Below are 21,203 nucleotides of genomic sequence, written 5' to 3' on the forward strand. Positions count from 1 at the left end.
TGCATTTTATCTTTCTTAGTTTTGCATCTTCAGGACATGTGGGGAATGTGTTTGCGAAATGCTAAGATGATACAGGACTATTTTATCTTCTTTGACCACAGAACACATTGCTTTGGTGACCTACCTGTGACTAAAACAATTCCTGGAACCCCTGTGTCTGTCAGTAGGAACAAAGGGCTTTGCTGTCTCTTGCACTTTTTGCTGACCTCTGATTCCTCCTCTCTCAGTTTTGCGTGGGTTCGTTTAGTTGAAGCTGCGTCATACAAAAGCTCTTCATATCCTGCTCAAGTAGAACTTAAAAAAAGAATCCTAGACATTACTAGGAGGTTTTTACAATATGTTTAGTTTAAACACTACAAATTTTTGCTGTATTTTTACTTCACATTAAAGCCTGAGAGGGATGTACCAACTTTTCCTCGAAAGCTCATGGTATCTGCTCGTGTTTTATAGGATGGCTCTCTTGGAAACATTAAGGACCTGGTTAAGGAGTTTGCCGAGTATTACAGTACCTCGTACAGTGATGTAAATGAGAGAATGGAGGAGCTACGCAAGCGCAAAGTGGCTCAGGAATCAGAAACTGTAAGAGCATTTTCTTAATTCAGGATCTCCCAAAGCATAGCCCGGTATTTACGGCCAAGGCCTATGCGCTACAACACCAAAAGCACACAGCGACATAGAAATTAACATGGACAGACTCCAAATCTTGCTTACAGGTCTTAGGAACATCCAGCCGTTATTACTGTTGTACAACCAGTACACCAACTCAAAAGTATGAACTGATGCTAAACCAGCACTGTTTTTATACATCATAAGCAAATGGCAAGCCGATTGAAACACACAAATTAACAAACAAACTGCATGAGACCAACCCTAGAATTAGTGGCAGAATTACAACCCTCCCTGATGCTTGATGCTGCATTGGACATACAAAGCTGAGGCAACTAAAAGCATGCATCTTCCCCTTTCACATGACCAATGGCCTATGAGTCATCCTTGATGTTAAAATTTCCACTAACTACTAGTCTGAATTTAGGACATACTGCTGTTAGTAAAGTGATGTATGTAGCATGCTTTAAAAATTGTTGTGCCTCTGACTGGGGATATACTTTAGCTTTTTTTTTTTTTTTTTTTTTTTTTTTATTATCTGTTTTTTCCCCACTTTTTTCCCCACTTTTTTCCCCCAACGTTTATCCCCATTCTAGTCGTGTCCAATTACCCTGAATGCGTTCCCTATACTGATTCGACCCTTTGCCGCTGACTGAGAACGCCACTCAACTGACTTGCGCCCCCTCCGGCACGCAATCAGTACAGCCTGCATTTTTCACCTGCACGAGCCGAGTTCATACACCAAGAGACACTGCGCACGGAGGGTCACACCCCCTCAATGTTATTTTTTAGGCACCGTCAGTCAATCAGCAGGGGCCGCAGTTGTACCAGTTATGAGGACCTATGCTCCGACTCTACCCCTAAGCCCCTGAACAACAGCCAAACGTTGTTCATACTGCCGCCCAACCCAGTCGGAAAGGTAGAGCTGAGTTTCGATACGATGCATCTAGAAACCCAACTCTGGTGAGCTAGCGTACTTTACCGCTGCGCCACCTGAGCGGCTTACTTTAGCTTTGTTTAACTTCAACCTAAAAGATAGACTGTTAGCTTAGCCATGACAGAAGCATGGTAACATATAGTTGGCTTAATGGGGCCAGTTTATATAATAACAAAGCAGACAGACCGTAATCAAAATTAATGAGGAAATGTGGGATGCAATGATGCCTTCCTGGTAAATTGTGGACAGGCTGCTATTGGTTTAGGTATTGAATGTAGCAGACACCTGATAAACTGGATACCATAAATATTTTGGCTTGTGATTATCTATTAATGCTGTATGTGTAGAACAAAGGAAAGCAACTAGCAACTGTTGGTGGCCAGCCACAAAGTAATTTCAGATTATGATTTACTGAGTCAGATTAATTTTACCACCTCATCACACTTGTTCGTAGGTGAATACTGAGTTGATGACCACATCACTCCAGCTACGCTCAGAAATCCAGGTAAGGCACCAGTAGGTCCTAAAACTTTCATTGAATTCTGTTGTTCTGTAAGGCTTAACTAAGACTTTAACTATGAATTTGTATTTCTTCAAAGGAGTCACTAGGCCTGAGCAGTACTGTATCCACTCCTGAGGTCGAGCGAAGGTAGATAACAAAATATCCATATTATCTTCATGTACATATACCTGAAGTACCAGAAAAACTGGTACATCAGTCTAATATGGGGACTCCACAAGCTTGCAGAAATATTCTGTGGGCAATGAACACCATACTTCCTGCAGAACAGTCCACAATTCTGTTGTGTTCTGAGGTACAGGATTTCTGTGGTCCATAGCACATTGCATAGCATCACAGATGTGTTCAATAACATTGAGATCTGGTGACTTAGGTGGGAATAGCAAAACCCCAAACTCAGAGGAGTGTACCTCTAACCATAATTTGGCGTCTCTAGACGTGTGGTGTGGCGGCACATTGTCCTGTTAGAAAAGGCCAAACCCATCAAAATGATTGCAGATCATGAACGGGTGTGACTCATTAGAAAGGAGGCACACATAGCATTAACCTGTCAGGGGTCCCATGGAATGCCAGCCAAACAAACCCCATACCTTAATGGAGCCGCCACCCAGCCACTACAGTCCCCTTTTCTGGCACTTCAGTGTATGTGTATGCCTGCTAAGTAATTAAAGCTGTTTGACTTATTTTCTATATTATTGCTGATTTCAAAATGAAGCATAATTATCTAATTCTAGTTAGTATTTTAATTCTAGTTGGCCCCCATACCCATTACCAATCCCACGAAACAGTATAGCCCATCTCAAGAACTTTGTTTGGCCAAGACAAATACTGTTATTACCTAGTATTGTTTGCAACTCAGCAGGTAGATGTTTTCCTTCTACAGCCCATTCAGATTACAAAAGGAGTGCGAACTCTATTGGTGAGAAGAAGATACAAAGCCTGTTAGCCAGTAAAATACACATACTTAAAATGGCCTGTTTATGGTGCTTTGGTCTTTTACATGAACAAACATGTTTTGAAATTTACAGTGATTTACATAATTTATTTGTATTTCAATAATAATTAAAGCTTGTTTACTGACTTTGTCTTAAATACGATTAATTGAATGTTCAGTTTTTTTAAATGAGACATATTCAGAATTTTTAGATGTATAGTTTTATATTGAACACTTTATTAGTAGTAATTCATCTAATTAATCTAGTTGACATGTAGCATAGCATTACTGCTGGATTGCTGATACCTCACATCAGCAACAAGTGTCAGCTGAGTGAGAGGAATGCACAGGCCTTGTGAGAACTAGTGAGAACAGTAAAAGCTTAACTGTGACAAGCCTCCTTTGTTACTGTGAGCTCGGGTGAGGTGTATTTAGCTTAGTGGCCAGCAGCTTGTCTTTCTTTTAATTGTATGCATTTGATAAGTAACACACGGGCCTGTAGGCATTATGGGTATCTCAACCTGCTGATTTGTTAAAGGAAAAATATGTTTAAAATAATAATTTATTTATAAAATATTAAGAAAATAAAGTGGGAGGACAGGCGAGATAATGACGCTCACTGTGTGCTGGTTGTGTAACTGAGAGATTTACTAAACTTTTTATTCCAGGCTGATGAACAGGTCGAGCTCAGAAGATGGATGTGGAGGTATGTTCTTTAAAGTGGACAGTTTAACTGCCTTTTTATTAAATGTATTAATATGAAATCACTGTAATTATCATTGTGATTGTGAGGCCTTTTAGTTGTTTTACCTCTGTATTTACTACATGTTTTAGGTATGTAAAATATTCTAGATAAATGTAGGTGCATTTTCACATTACAATATTATTACAGTGTAGAAAATTAAAGTGGTATAATATTTACATAAATGCCAATTGTATCATTTTTTGCAATTATTTGCATATAACTGTATTTGTATATAACTTGCATACTCTCCAGCTAAAAGTTCATACCCATAGTGTTCTAGCATTGTCAAATACTCTTATCGACTTTTGTTTAGTGTCATTTTATCAGATTTTCTAGTTTTGTGTAACTTTGAGTTACATTAATTTGAAAGTTAGATCAGTGTTGCATGTTTCTTTTCTTTTGTAATGCAGGAAGATGGGATACAAGAAAGAAAAATAAATCCTTCTGGCAGAATTTCCGCAAGTCACAGAAAGGTGATGTGCGCCAGACAACAAAAGGTTCCACTTTTATCTTATTCCATGATCTGATGCTCATTTGCAGATTTTTTTTGTCCCTAAATGTAACATTGTTATAAATCTTGTCTACAGGTGATGTGGGTTTTGTGGCCAGTGAGATCACAATGAGTGATGAAGAGCGTATTCAGTTAATGATGATGGTGAAGGAGAAGATGATCACTGTAGAAGAGGCCTTGGCTCGGGTATGCCACCACAATGTTTCTTATTGGATCGTAGTGTTGTATGAGAATTTGTATAGTGCATAAATTCTGTTATTTAGAGCCAAGATATTGATCACAGCAACTGTTGTACAGACAGGTTTGAGACTTGATTTCATTGGTAATATTTGATCATTAATGAAGGGCTGGCATTTTTTCCCCTTATAAATTTTCTTGACTGTTAAAACAATAGTAAAAGCAGTTGGCTACAGAATAAAGAATATAATAATACTGACAACAAACACTAACCCAAAAAGTTGTGTTACTTTTGCTAAAATTCTCAGGAAAGTAAAGCCCAAATTAATAAAAGAACTTCTTGGGTGGCATTGTTGAGTACACCATATTAAAATAAATATAAGCTTATGCTTGTCACTTTGATCAGTTTTATATTTATTATAGAATTAATCTTGCCATTAGTGGTAGCACTAACAGGACACAAGTACACTGTTTGATGCAGTTACAGTGGTTAATAGAAATACAAACGATGGCAAAAGTCATTTATTATTTTACAGTACCAAGACGTTGTTTCTGTTTTTGGTGGTACACCTCATCAAAACCATGTGTCCATCAGAAACATTTCTTTGTGTTTAAATGTCTCACATACGTTACCCCAAACCGGATATCTCTACCAAATGAAAGTGCTTTTGGAATGTGTTTAGGACTATAAGATGCCATTTTACTGATTATTTTACAGATCTTTGAAAACCTTTCTTTTTTCTAGTTAAAGGAGTATGAGAATCAGAACAGACAGTTATGCAATACAGACGCAACCGAATGGAGTGAGGCTACCAGTCCCACTATGAATGAGTCCTACTGCTATGTAAGTACCACTATGCTTCCCTTCATCTTGTTACCTAAATGAATAAATTGCTACACTGGCATGCAGAGATGGCAAAACTATATCCTTTATCTAGACACCATCCTCAATGTAATAAGCTACAGGCTGGACAGTTAGTAGCAATTATATGTTATTAGCTGTGCCACAGTCATATTGTAATGAGCTCTAGTCTCAAGCATGTTTCCAGCAGGAATGTCACCACTTTGCCAGCATTTGTTGATCCCCTCCCCCAGACATGGCCTGGATGTGAACTGCTGCTGTCCCCATTCTACACTCATCAGTCCACCACAGGGTCATGTACCAACCCCCTTTAAACTCTATTCATCACCCTAAATGCTTTGACTCCCCATTGTGCCACTTTGACTGGCTGAATGCAGCACTAGGCTAAGTTTTGCAGATCACAGCTCTTTCGGGCAGGGCGGGTGTGATTAGGGAGTTCAGTTAAATAATCTATTCCAGCAATCTTACTGTTTTTCTTTCCTCTTTTCATTTACACATTTTGCAAAAGTATTAAGACAACAGGCTGTTTTTTTTTAGCTTATTAAACAAAAAAAATTGTTACACCATCTTTTTCTCTGCATACATTTGGAAGCAAAACTGTTTAAATTTGCATGGAATTTTAGGTGCAATCAATGATTCCACATTACAGACTTTTAAGTGCAAAAAATCACAACAAACAATTTCTTACATTTGTTAAAGGAATTAAATTAGTCCTTATCCTTGAAGTTATCTATTTGCAGAATCAAAAGTCATTGCTAAATGACTAACTGCACCACAGAGGAGAGCCATTTCCATCTCGAATCTTGCATTTTTGGGTTGACATCACCCATTTCACAAGCATACACTTGCTTTACACCCTTACAGTACAGTTACAGATCACAAACATCCATGCCCCCCTAAAATAAGTATATTAAAGTAAAATTAAGCATGTTACTAGCCACCACTTGTAATGTGTGATTTATATGTCTTTATGGTAATTAACATCAAGTAACATCAACAAGTAGTAGTCAGCTGCAGTCCAGAAAGAACTAGCATGATTTTTAAATCATTTGTATTTCATTGTGGTAGTTCAGTATTAAAAAACAACGTACTCCTCATTCTGTTACAAAGGTATCAGTATTACAAGCAAGATAACACAGTCTTCCTTTCTTTTTCAAAGCTTCTAAGAGGTGTTGCATGGTTACATTTAACCCACTTAAATATGTAGCAAGTCAAACTTAAACTGACACCAACAATATTCCTAGACATGGGTTTAGACATAAATGAGGGTGTGAAACAAAACAGGTGCTATTTCCGACTCCGAACCTAAAACTGTGCATGAAACACACATGCTCCGCCCCTGAGGTTGAAGAATTGATGGGCTAAAGTTGTGGTTTTGTCTGCCTGTCTAAGCTTATATAGGTTTTAACAGGAAGCCCACAGCAAGCAGCTACTAAAACTATTAATAAAACACACACACACAGCTGGAAACGTTCTCTGAGAAGCTTGTGTTTTAAATCCAGTGTAGTAAATGCAGTGTTTTCTTTGGTTAATAACTACAGTGCTGTAGTCTGAACAGTAAAAACATGCAAGTCATTTTATACTCCTGAAGAATTAGAGTAATTATCATGCATTTGTTGGTAAAACAATGCAGATTGGCAAGAGTTTTTTTTTACATAATGTCATTTATTCTTTTATTTGTAATTATTTATATACACTGATGAGCTTTAACAATAGGTCCACCTGCCCAGTGTGCTGTCCAAACAGCTCCGACATCTGAATGAGTCCTGTGTATCCGGTACCAGGACTTTTTCAGTAGTTTTTTTTTTATCTTTGTATGATGCAAGGTGGATTATCCTACAGTGCATCCCTACGCAGGTCAATTATGCGCATGTGCTTGGCCATCCATATCAATAGGATTTGTCAAACCACTTGACATTCCATTGTTTAGATGTCCTTTTCCTATGCCCGTGTGCCCATTATAGGTGCTTTGACTGAGTGAATGACTGGCTAAGTTAGCATGGGCACTTTGACTGGCCTGTGACTATACACATGATTTACCCATGTAACATCATTATTAAAATTATCTGTTGTTTGAGCTACAGTGGCTCTTATGTTGGTCTGTACACAACATCATAGTCTTCATGTCCTCTGGCACCAATGAGTCTTGGTCGCCCGACAACCTGAGGGCTGGTTGTGGCTTGTTCTTTTTGAGAATAATGTCAGTGGGCACTCGCCGCAGCCATAACAATTGGGCATTGTCAAAGTCACAGAGGTCTCAATACCTGAACATGTCTGCTGTATTCAACACATGTATTAATACTAACTACAATCATCTCAACTTTTAATATATTCCTGCCTGTTATGCCTACTAGTTATGAAATAAGCTTTGTCAGGCAGCTTTGGGGAGTGGTTTTAATGTTTTGGCTGTATGGTGTGTATGTGTTTATTGTTACAATGATAAAACAATGAGTACCTTGTTTCGGGTTTTTTCTGTTGGGTACATTTACCTACCTGCATTACCTGTCTATTTTAGAAATTGATTAGTTTTGTTCAATAAGGAAGTCAGTGTATATCTCAGTGAATATGCTTTCTTAGGTCTTAGACATAGATGGCTTTTTTGTTTTTTAGTATATGCAGTTTAGACTTTTGACAGACACCTTTGTTCAAAATGGATCCAGGAAACTAAAGGTTAAAAGCCTTGCTTAAGGGCTCTGTAGTGGTTGGGCTTCTCAACCTTCTGATAAATAGTCCAGTATTGTAACCACTGACCCAAAACTGCCCTTTCAAAGTATTTCAAAACTGCTTTTATTTCATTATTTTAAAACATTTGTAATTATAAAAAAAAGTGAGGCATACCTTGCCAAAATGACCAAACATCTGTTTTTTAAAACTTGTTTAAAAAGAGGGGTTAATGACTTTAACTTATGCTGTTTGTTCTCCCAAATGGCCATCTATCATGGGAACAGTCAGAAGATGAGGAGGACTCGATGGCTTTTCAAAGACTTCACAAACTGGTCAATTCCACTCGCCGTGTAAAGAAGAAGCTCATCAGAATGGATGAAAACAAAAAAAACACATCAAAAGGTAAGAGATTCAAAATGAATGTAGTAAAACACATCCGATTATTATAGGTTTATCATAGCTGTAGAAATTCCAAAAGGAAAAAAAAGCCTTAAGTATTAGTAATTTTGAACAGTAGAGTTTGTTAATGTATAATAGCAATGTAATGTTTAAAGCTTACACAGAGGGCATAACATAAACTACTAGATTGTCAAATTAAAAAAATAAATATTTTGATATAAATATATTGATCCATGTTAGACCAATTTCAGCTTATTAAATATTTACAACTCCAAACATAAAACCTACCAGCGACCTCACTGTGACCACAAAAATAAAACTAAATAGTAAGCACCTACTAATCCTTTAGCTTACGAACTCTCCATTGAATACAGGAAAGCCCAGAATTTGCCATTTGTAAAAAATAAAAAAAACTGCACGAGATCAAAAAAGGACAAAAAACATATCTAATTGTCCTGTTAAATGTGATGTACTATTTATTTTAAAAATAAACCATAAAGGTGCAGATTGCTGTTTGCATGTTTGACTGCTGTTGTGTTTTTGCCAAGAAAACCACGTATATGCCTGTTTATCCCCTAATGCAGCACAAATAGAAACAGCCTATTAATGAGGTAATAATTTTCTGCATGGGTTTACTAGTTTTATTTATGTATATGTTTGGTGTTTTACTTTTGTTTCTCAGTGATTACAATGATTTTAATTCATTCATTGTGTAAATTTTGTTTAAATCATTAGTGTTGTGTGTGTTGGTACTTTATCCTGTCTCAAAGGGAAACTAAATTCAGCATAGGTACTTGGGTAGGAAAAAACAGCAACAAATGTAACCATATGTACCGAAAGTGCAGTGGAACTGCAGTGGAAAAGCAGCAATTACAAATTGTTGTGTTTGTTCTTTTAGACTCATTGAGTTCAGAGCTCTCTCCCTCATGTGAGAAAACGGCCTCCTTCTACTCAGGAGTTCAGAAGCACCTTGCTGTGTCACCGGGTGATGGGCTTGTGTCAGTTCTGCAAGAGCAGCTATGCGTGGACGGAGACTCAGAAAGCCTGACCACATCTCCATCCTCCAGTAGCCTGAATGCATACAGTGACCCTAAAGTCTTTAAGAATTTTACCAGTAGCCAGGGGCTGTTCCACCCCCCCTCAGGACCTATAATTGGCACCTCTGTCATGGACCCAGGCAGTGTCTCATCATTCTCTGAAGCTGAGGGCTACTGTGAGGAGGAGCATAGACTGAGTCGTTCTGTAACAGAAGGAGAAATGAGATGGGTCCAGAGTCCTTTGAAATACCATGGGGTGAGTAAAGGCACTTTGTAGACTCAAATGCTTTGTGATCCTTATTTACAGTGACTACAAATGTAGTTAGGGCATCAAGACATGTTTGGTGTAAAGTTTGCTTTTATAAGTTCATATTAACCAGAGAAATTACAAACACCATTTCCCAAAAAGTTGGGATATTTTGTAAAATGCAATAACAAGAATCTGTGAATTGTTAATTATCTTGAACTGACAAGTAGAAAAAAAGATTTCCAATGTTTTCACTGATCAGTGTAATTGTATTGTGTAAATATAGACAAGTTTAGAATTTGATGCTAAATCCTTTCTTCAAAGCACGCCTAATTTTTTTTTCAGTTTTTGGATGTTTATATATCTGGAATTTTAAATTAGAAACAGTTCATGGTTGCTTCCACATTTCCCAGATGGGAGATCCAGCTAACACTTTCTAGCTATAACGTTAATGTTAATTAGGGCTTAAAGCAATTCATGTGAAATGAAGAGCATGGTAGGAATAGGAAAGAAACTCCCAGTAGGAACCATCCTACAGAAACTATATTTACAGTTGTACTAAATGTGTATAGCAAAGGGTAAGGGTCATTATTTTAATATTTTAACACTGAAAAGTGTAAGAACACATGGTAAACACACGTGTAGGAGATCTCAAACACATTTTTATTACACCTGACAATTTATACAGTGAGATATAACAAGTGTAAGCCATTAAACACAAAAGTCTAGTCTAGTCTTTCTCTAGAAAGAAATACAGAAAAACTAGCCACTCTTTTACACTTTTTTACAAATAAGCAGAAATACAAAAAAAGGCAACCACCAACTTACCTAGTATAGACAGCCAAAATCACTTGTGTAGCAAGTATATAGAGTACTACACACTAGTGTATATAGTAATTTTTATTTCTTCCTTTATGTACTTATTAAAATACATCTCTCTGCAGAGGGCTTGCAGCTTTGGAGGATTTGATCTCCGAAACCAGTCTGTATACTCAGGAGACAACAACTGTAGCCCCAATGTAAGTACCAAAGTGCTACTGGTGTTGCACTGTCTGTTACAAAAAATATGATAAATAGAGTTGTGCCATGTTTACCCATTATCTAAACACTTTTATTAGATTGTGCCTGGGGTTTGAGATCTTAAAGGTGTTTCAATGTTGTGTGATTGAATTGCAGAGTGAAAACGGAGACAGAAGCAGCAGGAGAGTTGTGGTGAGATCACCTATTTCATCTCGTATTTTTCTTGGGAAGGTAAAATCAGTGAAAGAGACCATGAGGAAACACATATCCAAGAAAAGCAGCTCTGCCTTGTTTGAGCAGGTATTACACCACAACATGTGGACAATGTTTATAATGTTATTCTGTGAAATAGAACTGATCACTTTTGTTACAATGTTTTTCACTTTAAAATTATTGTAAATGTGGAGGCTTATGAATATCAGCGTCTTATTGGATAGATGTTTTCTGCAGTGTTCAAAATTATTGTCTTCCTTGGTCCACCCTAAAACATAAGGACTGTACATGTTTATTTGCGGTCTGGATGGTGAGGCGAGCATGCCAAATCATCAGCATATGTTCATGTCGAAATGTACAGCTAAATGCACAGATTATTAGGAATCGTCTTGAGTATTTCTTTCCTTCTTTTTGTACGATTATGCCATGAAAGACAACAGATCTTAACAGCAAAGACCATGAAGGAACTGTACAACAACACAAAAGCACAGACACTCAAATGTTTTGTCAATAACAAAACTAAACTAACACAGAATGGACATACATATGGACAACAGCCATAATTTCACTAAATACAACAGAATAGCGAGTAAAACATATCACAACCTTTACTACCATGAACATGGCCCAAGGGCAGACATGGCATTAAAAATAAAAACTCGTACACTCGTACAATTATGTGCTTTGTCATGCAAAACTCTTATCTTTTCGGAGGTGTTGAGTGCCCTCTACTGGTGGCATTTTAAAGTACCAAATTGAATAAGGCTTTGCCTTTTCCGTTTTCTGTTTCATTCAGTCAAGTCCATCCAGAGTGCCTGACTCTCCGCAGTCCCCCCATACAGACACCGACTCCCTGGAAAAACCCAAACTCAAATCTGGAGGATCTGTTGAGAGTCTGAGAAGTTCACTAAGTCAACAGAGCTCAATGAGTAAGTCTGAACGCGTGATCAGTGCATCTTCCATGTGTGATCATATTTAAAAATGTAACTTAATGTAATATCTGATTACTAGGTGGGCAGACTGTCAGCACGACAGACTCATCAGCAAGTAACAGAGAAAGTGTGAAGTCAGAGGATGGTGATGAAGATGAGCTGCCTTACAGAGGACCTTTCTGTGGCCGAGCCCTCGTACACACAGATTTTATTCCCAGTCCATATGATACAGATTCCCTTAAACTCAAGGTAAGATTTTATAGGAAACTGTTCAGAATTTGTACGTATTCTGTAAGGTTTTAAGCTACGTTTACAGCATTTAACATATATTTTTTATCAAACAGGGCCAAACAGTGGCAAATTGGCTGTTGTGGGGCTTGAACTAGCAACTGCCCTAACCACTGAGCTAATACTGTGCCATGTGGTATGCCACACTAAAATACATTGACATTTTTGGCATGTAGCAATTGCTTTTTATCCAAAGTAACCTACAATTGTGGTTGAATACAATCCAAGCGAATAAGGGTTAAGGGCCTTGCTTAAGGTCCAACTATGGCATTCTGGCTGTAGTGTGGCTTGAACCAGCAATCTTCCAATTACTAGTCAATTCTCCTAACCACTGAGCTACCCCTGCCATGTTATTTTAAATATTATGTTAAATATAAACTGTAGTCTAATTCCATACTGTTTAACATTCTTGTTTCAGAAAGGGGATGTAATAGACATCATCAGTAAGCCACCCATGGGTACATGGATGGGCCTTCTAAATAACAAGGTGGGCACATTTAAATTCATCTACGTAGATGTGCTGAGTGAAGAAGGTGAAAAGCCGAAACGCAGCATTAGAAGAAGAAGGAAGAATCAGCCTCCCAAACCCTCCTCCGTGGAGGAGCTTCTAGAGCGGATCAACCTCAAAGTAATGACCTTTAATAACACCACGTAGTAAAAGATTATAGATTTTAAGTACACATTTACATCTGGCCTGTCATGCACAAAAGTCTAGCCTGAACATCCATACTATAGGGCTATTAATAGTTTCTATATTGCATATATGTGACCCACAGGGTTTGTTTTTGGCTACATTTGTGGCTTAGTTGATAAAAGGATAGAGAAACACTGATGTAGATTCTGCATAGTTTACTTGCTAGCTGCAATCTTAATTTCAACATTTTGTTTTCTTTTTGCTTTATTTGCATTGTGAGTAAAACAAAGACAATTTTCAATTCATCTGTGATACTTGACAGACTTGTATGTCCTGTCAGTGAATATTGATAGCTAGACAGACACTATTGATCCCAAAGGAAATTTAGGAATCAGAACAATTCAAACAAATGGGCAAGGGCAGATATGCATTAACACATACACATATCTGCCCAACACCCTAAGTGCTACCTGTGATTTTATTTATGCACCACCATTTCTACTTGTTTTAATTTACATATATAAAGTTGTTAGATTTGTCCATTCATCTGTTTTAATGCATACAATTAAAGAATTTAAGACATTCCTCACAGTTAACATCGGAGTTCATCTCCACTTGGATCTAAGCTAGATGTATAGCTAGACCAGGGTCTGTGGCTCTGTTGGAATAGAAGATTCCTGTGGAAGTACAGACTATTAATTATCTTCTTGTGCCATCTGTTGCTGTAGGAGCACATGCCCACGTTTCTTTTTAATGGCTATGAGGATCTGGAAACATTTAAGCTACTGGAGGAGGAGGACCTGAATGAGTTGAATATCAGAGACCCACAGCATAGAGCAGTGCTGCTGACTGCAGTGGAGCTGCTACAGGAATATGACAGTAAGTGGAACAGCAGCGACACACACAGACACACACACAATAGATCAAGTCAAGTTTTTTTTTATAGTTTCTTCATTTTTTCAATAAATTTTAATCCATTTTAAATGAACTGTGGTACAATTTAGGAAGCTTGAATTATTTACTGGCAGTTCATTTAATGGTTTGTGTTGCTGACCAAGATTAATTATTTAAAATGCTGTAGCCTAATTATAATTGTGTTCAATTTCAGTTGCTGAGTGTATGCTTTTAAGTAGAATACTAGTTGAAAGAGCTATTTTTTTTACAATTATATATTTATACTTTACAGTATTTTAGGTGGAATTTATATTAAGCATTATTTGGCAGATACAGTACTGTACTTTGCATGTTTTATAGGTAACACTGACCCTGAGCATTCTGGATCCTCTGAAGACTCTGAGGAAAAGGTTCAGTCCGAAATCTTGGCCCCATCCAGTGACTCCCCTCGTGACTCGGGCTGTTATGAGAGCAGTGAGAATTTGGAGAATGGTAATAACAGCCTAACTCGTCTGTGACTCTCTTCAGCTGCAATGCTCCTCTGCTCTGTGGGCTGCCAGGGTCTGCATGTTTCATATTCCAGCCAAAACAAACTTGTGTGTGCATTTTGTGTTTGATGAGCACGCTGTAGCATTCATCTCAGCACCATCTCGCCCTTACTCTGCGCGCTTCTTTTCTCTGCTGTGAGGGCAGGACTGTTTATCTCATTCCTCTTCTAGTGCTTGTCTGTGTACTGTTTACTCTCAGACATGTCAATCACATTCACCATCAAAAACTGAAAGGACCAGAAACATGCTCGCATACTCATCTTGTTTAAGTGCTGACTTTGCATTCCACATTCCAGTTTGTCTATTCTACTCATGACCAAGTTGTAGCTGTTTAACCAGCAGTATTTACTGGTAGATTAAACGTATGATTCTGCACATTTTTGCTTTGATTTAGTCATGTAAAAAAATAGTGCTTATGACATCCTTTTGTAAATGTCACTAGCTCGTGTGAAGAATATTTTTCATGCTTGTATTTTTGAGAGCTGCTTGTTTTTCTGTGTATATTTTTTTAGTCAAATAATATAATGTTGAACAATATATGCCTAAAACCTCTTTTACATACAAAGTGCAAAAGCATTACGTACATTTACAGCTATTGTACCACTGTGCTTTTCTTGTTCTGTCAGGAAGTTTATAATCAGAATCAGAAAAAAAATTAAAAGATGTATCTTTATATGGCTTTTTTTGTAGTGTATGAGCAGTTATAAAATACCATTATCTGAGATTTTCTTAAAGACAGAACATCTTTATTCATGAGAACAGATTTTTACATGTCTATTAAAGCTGAAAGCTGGAAGGAAGCCGGCAAGAAAATGTTTTGATTTTGTTTGTTAAAATGCTAGTGTTTTGAGGCTGTTCGGGATTTTAGTGGGAGTAAACTGTATTTAAAGCATTGATTTGCCCGAAGTTACATTACCAAAACAGAATTAATTGTAGCCAATACGTACATTAGAAGAAGAAGAAGATATACTTTATTTGTCATATATACATATACAGATGCACAGTACAATGAAATTCTTTCTTTGCATATCTCAGCTTGTATGGAAGCTGGGGTCAGAGCACAGGGTCAGCCATCGTACGGCGCCCCTGGAGCAGACAGGGTTAAGGGCCTTGCTCAAGGATCCAACAGTGGCTGCTTAGCAGAGCCTGGATTTGCAAAATTAGGTAATCTGTTGAAATTGTGGTATCTGGTTAATTTAGTATACTAATTAGTATGGAAGTATAGGGTTTGAAATACTACTTCTGCTTTAAACACTTAACACACTTATCCATACAATAGAGACAAATTACCATACTTGTTCACAGGGTTGTCACTACAGAGCTAAGTCAAGAGTTTGAACTCTTTGATTTCATAAAAAAAAAAAAAATGAAAACTGCCTCACAGCTTATCACTTGCACATATCTAACCAAATGAAAACTAGGATAGCTTCTTTAGGATAAAACAATGCTTTACTAACTAATAATGGATTCACACTGTGACTATAAAAATGCTAGGATGCAATAGACATTAGTAAAATGTCTTACTAAATCTGCTCTTAGTAGTTGTAACTATCTTTCGAATACTGAAGCAATGCAGGTATTCCAGATACTTGAGATTTTACCAAAGTTGTCTTGATGCATCCATTACACCTGCAATATGAACCATATGGCTACACTAGTTTGCTAAATTCTCCTTTAATTCTTATTAGGTTTTATCATTAGTAATATGTTGCACAATACTGTAAAATAGTAAATAAATAGCCCCTGCTTTGTTTTTGTCCCGCTCTCATGCTTTTCACCATAATTACTAAGCATTTTTACAAGTAATTACTAAAACACAATGTTCCATCACAAATAGTAAATAAAATTGAATTTTTCCTTTTATGTTTGAACACATAGATAGATAGATAGATAGATAGATAGATAGATAGATAGATAGATAGATAGTACATGACACACGTTTTTTAATTTTGCGTGCAAAAATGCAAATCTATTTGACTGATAGGTGCTCATGGGGAAATCTGGGACACCAGCGGTGTCAGTTTGTCTTTAACCGGTTATAATAGAGGCCAAGAATAAAATGCTTTGTAATCTACCAGTCTGGACTTGTCTGCATTGTTCTGCATCTATGCATTTGCTTTCCATTTCTTTTTTTGTTGGACAGCCTGACTTTGTTCAGGGATGTACACTTACCAAGCACTTTAATAGATACACATATCAGGTAATACATTCATTTTTTAAATTATTGTTTAAATTATACCATATAGATGAACATTTTGGGTATACAGTTATTGAGTGAAGACATTTACTGCTCACTGTACACATTGTTACCCTCCTGGGTGGTAAATCATTCTCATCACTATAATGGTAATGCCATGATATTGTTGTATAAGTAAATCAGGTCCAGCAGTGCTGTTGGGACATCTCTATTTTAATGCTGGGAAGAGGATAACCCCCCAATGAAAGATATACACCGATCAGCCATAACATTAAAACCACCTCCTTGTTTGAATACTCACTATCCATTTTATCAGCTCCACATATCATATAGAAGCACTTTGAAGTTCTACAATTACTGACTGTAGTCCATCTATTTCTCTACATACTTTTTAGCCTGCGTTCACCCTATTCTTCAATGGTCAGGACCACTACAGAGTAAGTATTATTTAGGTGGTGGATCATTCTCAGCACTGCAGTGACACTGACATGGTGATGGTGTGTTAGTGTGTGTTGTGCTGGTATGAGTGGATCAGACACAGCAGCGCTGCTGGAATTGTTTTTAATACCGTGTCCACTCACTGTCCACTCTTATTAGACACTCCTACCTAGTTGGTCCACCTTGTAGATGTAAAGTCGAAGACGATCGCTCATCTATTGCTGCTGTTTGAGTTGGTCATCTTCTAGACCTTCATCGGTGGTCACAGGACGCTGCGCATGGGGCGCTGTTGGCTGGATATTTTTGGTTGGTAGACTATTCTCAGTCCAGCAGTGAAAGTGAGGTGTTTAAAAACTCCAGCAGCATTGCTGTGTCTGATCCACTCATACCAGCACAACACACACTAACACACCACCACCATGTCAGTGTCACTGCAGTGCTGAGAATGTGCAGTGCAGTGGTGCACCTAAAAATATGCTCAGTAGTGGTCCTGTGGGGGTCCTGACCATTGAAGAACAGCATGAAAGGTGGTTAACAAAGCATGCAGAGTAACAGATGGACTATAGTCAGTAATTGTAGAACTACAAAGTGTTTCTATATGGTAAGTGGAGCTGATAAAATGGACAGTGAGTGTAGAAACCAGGAGGTGTGGCTGATTGGTGTAAAGTCAACAGCATCCTGTAATCAGAAAGTCAAAGACTGGATGTGTACATTGAGTGCAAAGAGGAAATATGTTCCTAATCACGAGGCCAGTAAATTTAAACAGTATTTAAACATTCCAACATCACTGCTGCACCTAATATTCTCATACCTGAACAAGACACACTTCCATGTCATTACCATGTTAGTGTCATTGCAATGCTGGAAATCCACCACCACCCAAATATCATATGGTTAATGGGGGTCCTATAGCAGTCCCTTTTAAGTGATAAATTAGGAACAAGTTTATTACAGTGATAGCACAGGTAGAATGTTTTGGAGACAAAATCTGGGCATGTGCAGAGCAGAAATGAGAGTTATACCGAGAGAAAGGTGCTAAGTATGGAGCTGCCAGGCAGGAGGAGGAGAGGAAGACCCAAAAGGAGGTTTATGGAATATGCAAGTGGTTGGTTTAACAGAGGAGAGCGTTCAGAAGAGGGCTCTGGCGACCTCTAACGGGAGCAGCCGAAACACAAAGGGAGGACTGTGTGCAGAGCAATAAATGGGTTATAGTCAGTAACTGTATACACACAAAGTTCACCTGACAAGTGTAGCTTTGAGAACAAACACTGAATGTTTGAACCAGATAGGCGTAACTTATAAAGTGTGTGTGTGTGTGTGAGTGTGTTTCATACAAAACCTGCAATTACACTGCTGTGCCAACAGATGTCAGCACAATTAAGTGTTATACTTCACATGAAAACTGAGTCTTCTCAAAATACAGTATATATTTATATATTATTACATATTTCATAGGCTGTGAATCTAAATCTTATGCCTAGCTTGCACCTTTGCAAATTCTTCTTTGACATGAATTGCTTTGTGCTTGATATTCTTTGTATATTAGACACCTGTTGTTTACGTTGTGTTTTGAACGGACATCTTGTCTTTTTTCCCTTTTTTTTTTTCTTTTCTTTTGTTCTTTTTTATTTAGGAAAAGACATCAGGACATCCCATTTAAGCAGGTCCTCATCAGGCTTTGAGTCCACTCACCTTCCATCTCCTGAGTATCCACCTGAATCCTGTAGCCAGTCTGGACATAGTCCAGAGTCTCTCCTTTGTCCTTTGCAAATAAAATTAATCGAAGATCCAAAGTTTGGAACAAGGCACTACTTGAAAAGAGCAAAGAGCTACGATGTCCTGTTTTGTCAAACCGCACCCCAATTTCTTCAGAAGCATAGTATTTCATTGGATGATCTTCTGCCGAAACTCTACCAAAAGGAGCCCAAATCAACCGATTTTACTCCCACTTCTTTTATGCTGTTTGATAGTGTGCTGCAAAATCATACCCCTGCAAACCCAGAGGAGCTAACTGCACAGCTAGCTACAACAGATAAGCTACCTGCTGTTGACTCTATAGAAGCTGAGGTTAAGAAAATACCCATAGATAAAGCTGAATCAGCTCCAACGGACCTTTTTTTATCCACACAACGCATAAAGCCACCAGTTCCTCCGAAACCTCTTCAATCTCCTTTTGTAAGGGGCAAAAAGACAACCAGCTTTGACAACAAACATGTTTCCTCGAATACCCATCTGCCAAAAAATTCAGACCATGCCTCAGGTATTGGTTTGACTAGCAAACCGTTCATGCCCAGACTAGGAAAGAAAGTGCAGCACAACAAAACATCTAATCTGGAGTCACTAGTGAAGGATAAACTAAGCTTGGATGGTATAGATCTTACACTGGAACCATATTCTGATAAGGTAAGTTATTTCAAAGGCAGTATTTATGTGTGGTTTCTTGAATAATTTTTTTGTAAACATCACCAATTGCTTCTTTTACTATGAGTACACTTCTGAGCCAGAACATTAGGACCACCTACCTGATATGCTGACAGAACAACTCTGGCCTTATGAGACATGGACTCCACAAGACACCTGAAGAAGTCATTTGGTATCTGGTACCAGAACATTACCAGCAGGTCTTTCACCTTTAGTCTGTTGCGAGGAAGATCATTCTACAGTGTATCATAGAGCTATATCTTCTAAAGGCAAACACTGGACAGTCGACCTTCTTCTAATGCTCCAATTTCTAGTTCTGACACCTTGCCCACTGTTGGTGCTTTTGATGGACAGGAGTTAGCATGGGCAGTGGGCACTTCGACTGGCCTGCAACTACGCAACCCCATACAGAGAAGGGTTTGATAAGTGTTGTGACACTTTAACACAGCATTAAAATTATCTGCAATTTGAGCAACAGTAGTTCTTTTGTTGGTCTGTGCCAGATATCATAGCCTCCATGTCCTCTGGCATTAATGAGTCTTGAGCACCCCTTTGCTTTTGAGATTTTTCAGTCCAGTCGTCTGGCCATTCTGATTTAGCCCTTATTAAAGTCACTCTTGTCTTTATGCCTTCCTTGCACTACCAGCAGCACAACATTTAATATATTGCAAAGTAGGCATTGCCATGCTCTTTGTGTGGGTGGTCCTTATGTTTTGACTCATAAGTGTAACCACGCACTCTCACTCTGCACTTTGTTAGGTTAACCTATCTGACATGTCTATTTATTTATTAGTTCTACCGCTACACCCAGCATATAGATGAACATTGTGGACATCCATTTACTGACTGTAGCCCATCTGTTACATTGTACAATTTTCAACCCCATTTATTGAGTCAGTGGGGGGTTCAATGATGGTCCCTTCTGAATTATGAATGGGGTACTGGGGGATGAAAATAGTCAGGAGTCTCTATTGACAATTTTCTAATGTTTAAGGCTTTAAAAACTTCCTTTTAATTCTAATACAAATACTGTCCCCACTATAATTTTTATCCAATATGTTCTAAAAAGCCATATTATGTTTGGCACCATGCTTAGCCTACTTAAATTATGAGAAATAGACACGTGTCATTAGCCAAGTCACTTTAAATGGGTTAAACCACTATATGTCTACATAGAGAGGGGTATGAGGTTGACCAGCTAGTAGTCAAATCTAGTTTTAATATTACGGCCTTGTTTAATATTAATACCTAAATTATAATGGATGATAAAATAAATGAAAAAACAGGTTTTTTGTACCAAACATAAATGCGATCTCTTTCTTTACAGCATGGACGTTACAGGGTGCCATTATCCCTCATTCAGAGATACTCTGAAGATTTGGACAAGCCTTTAGGTGATATTGCCACAGTCATGGATCAGACAAGAGTCAAGCTACTTCGCCAACAGCACCGCATGGCGGTGAGTGCTATAACTATTCTTTTTTACATCACTGCTTAAGAAGCACAGTGGTGCAGCAGTCTGGATGAGTAATTATGCAATAAATGGATGTACTGTTGTGTTCATTTTATTAAATATATATTTTATTTTTTCCTCAGATCCCACTGAGAGGTTTGTCAGAGATTTGCATCGAGATATAATCTGCTTGAACAATGCCAACGTCTTACTGCTGTGACCAGTCACGCTCGGACATGGATTGTCTCTGGCATGGATCTGCCTGGTTGTCATTGACTATTTGTTTGATAAAGTGTGTCCTTATCTTAAAGTCAATCACTGACCCTACCTCTAAACTACAATAACGGTTTTAGTAATGCAGGATATAAATACAAAAGGACCAGTGGCAGAAATTTTTAAGGGAATGGACTGTCATAAACTGCCTTGAGATCATAATGCTTATTACTAAAGCCAGTTAACAGTATAGTAGAACTTATTCAAAACTGTTTTATGGTAATTTAAATATCATGTTCATGTTCACTAGTTT

The 21,203-nt window shown here is 37.9% G+C and overlaps 1 protein-coding gene across 3 annotated transcripts in view; it reads left to right on the forward strand.

Moving 5' to 3' along the window:
* Positions 1-21,134, forward strand: part of sash1b (SAM and SH3 domain containing 1b) — a 78,628-nt gene extending 57,494 nt beyond the window's left edge. For all 3 annotated transcript variants that reach the window (XM_063007566.1, XM_063007565.1, XM_063007567.1), the window contains exons 2-20: positions 451-579; positions 1,998-2,048; positions 2,143-2,192; positions 3,666-3,703; positions 4,153-4,239; positions 4,330-4,439; positions 5,176-5,274; positions 8,241-8,358; positions 9,254-9,648; positions 10,584-10,658; positions 10,816-10,959; positions 11,669-11,801; positions 11,884-12,053; positions 12,511-12,720; positions 13,455-13,605; positions 13,981-14,112; positions 18,437-19,206; positions 20,552-20,683; positions 20,821-21,134. In XM_063007566.1, the coding sequence (XP_062863636.1) occupies positions 451-579; positions 1,998-2,048; positions 2,143-2,192; positions 3,666-3,703; positions 4,153-4,239; positions 4,330-4,439; positions 5,176-5,274; positions 8,241-8,358; positions 9,254-9,648; positions 10,584-10,658; positions 10,816-10,959; positions 11,669-11,801; positions 11,884-12,053; positions 12,511-12,720; positions 13,455-13,605; positions 13,981-14,112; positions 18,437-19,206; positions 20,552-20,683; positions 20,821-20,862 (3,036 nt within the window). In that variant the 3' untranslated portion in view covers positions 20,863-21,134. The remainder of the gene's footprint in view (positions 1-450; positions 580-1,997; positions 2,049-2,142; positions 2,193-3,665; positions 3,704-4,152; positions 4,240-4,329; positions 4,440-5,175; positions 5,275-8,240; positions 8,359-9,253; positions 9,649-10,583; positions 10,659-10,815; positions 10,960-11,668; positions 11,802-11,883; positions 12,054-12,510; positions 12,721-13,454; positions 13,606-13,980; positions 14,113-18,436; positions 19,207-20,551; positions 20,684-20,820) is intronic.
* The last annotated feature ends 69 nt before the right edge of the window (positions 21,135-21,203 follow it).

Source organism: Trichomycterus rosablanca, chromosome 13 (assembly GCF_030014385.1).
Source record: "Trichomycterus rosablanca isolate fTriRos1 chromosome 13, fTriRos1.hap1, whole genome shotgun sequence".
Lineage (NCBI taxonomy): Eukaryota > Metazoa > Chordata > Actinopteri > Siluriformes > Trichomycteridae > Trichomycterus > Trichomycterus rosablanca.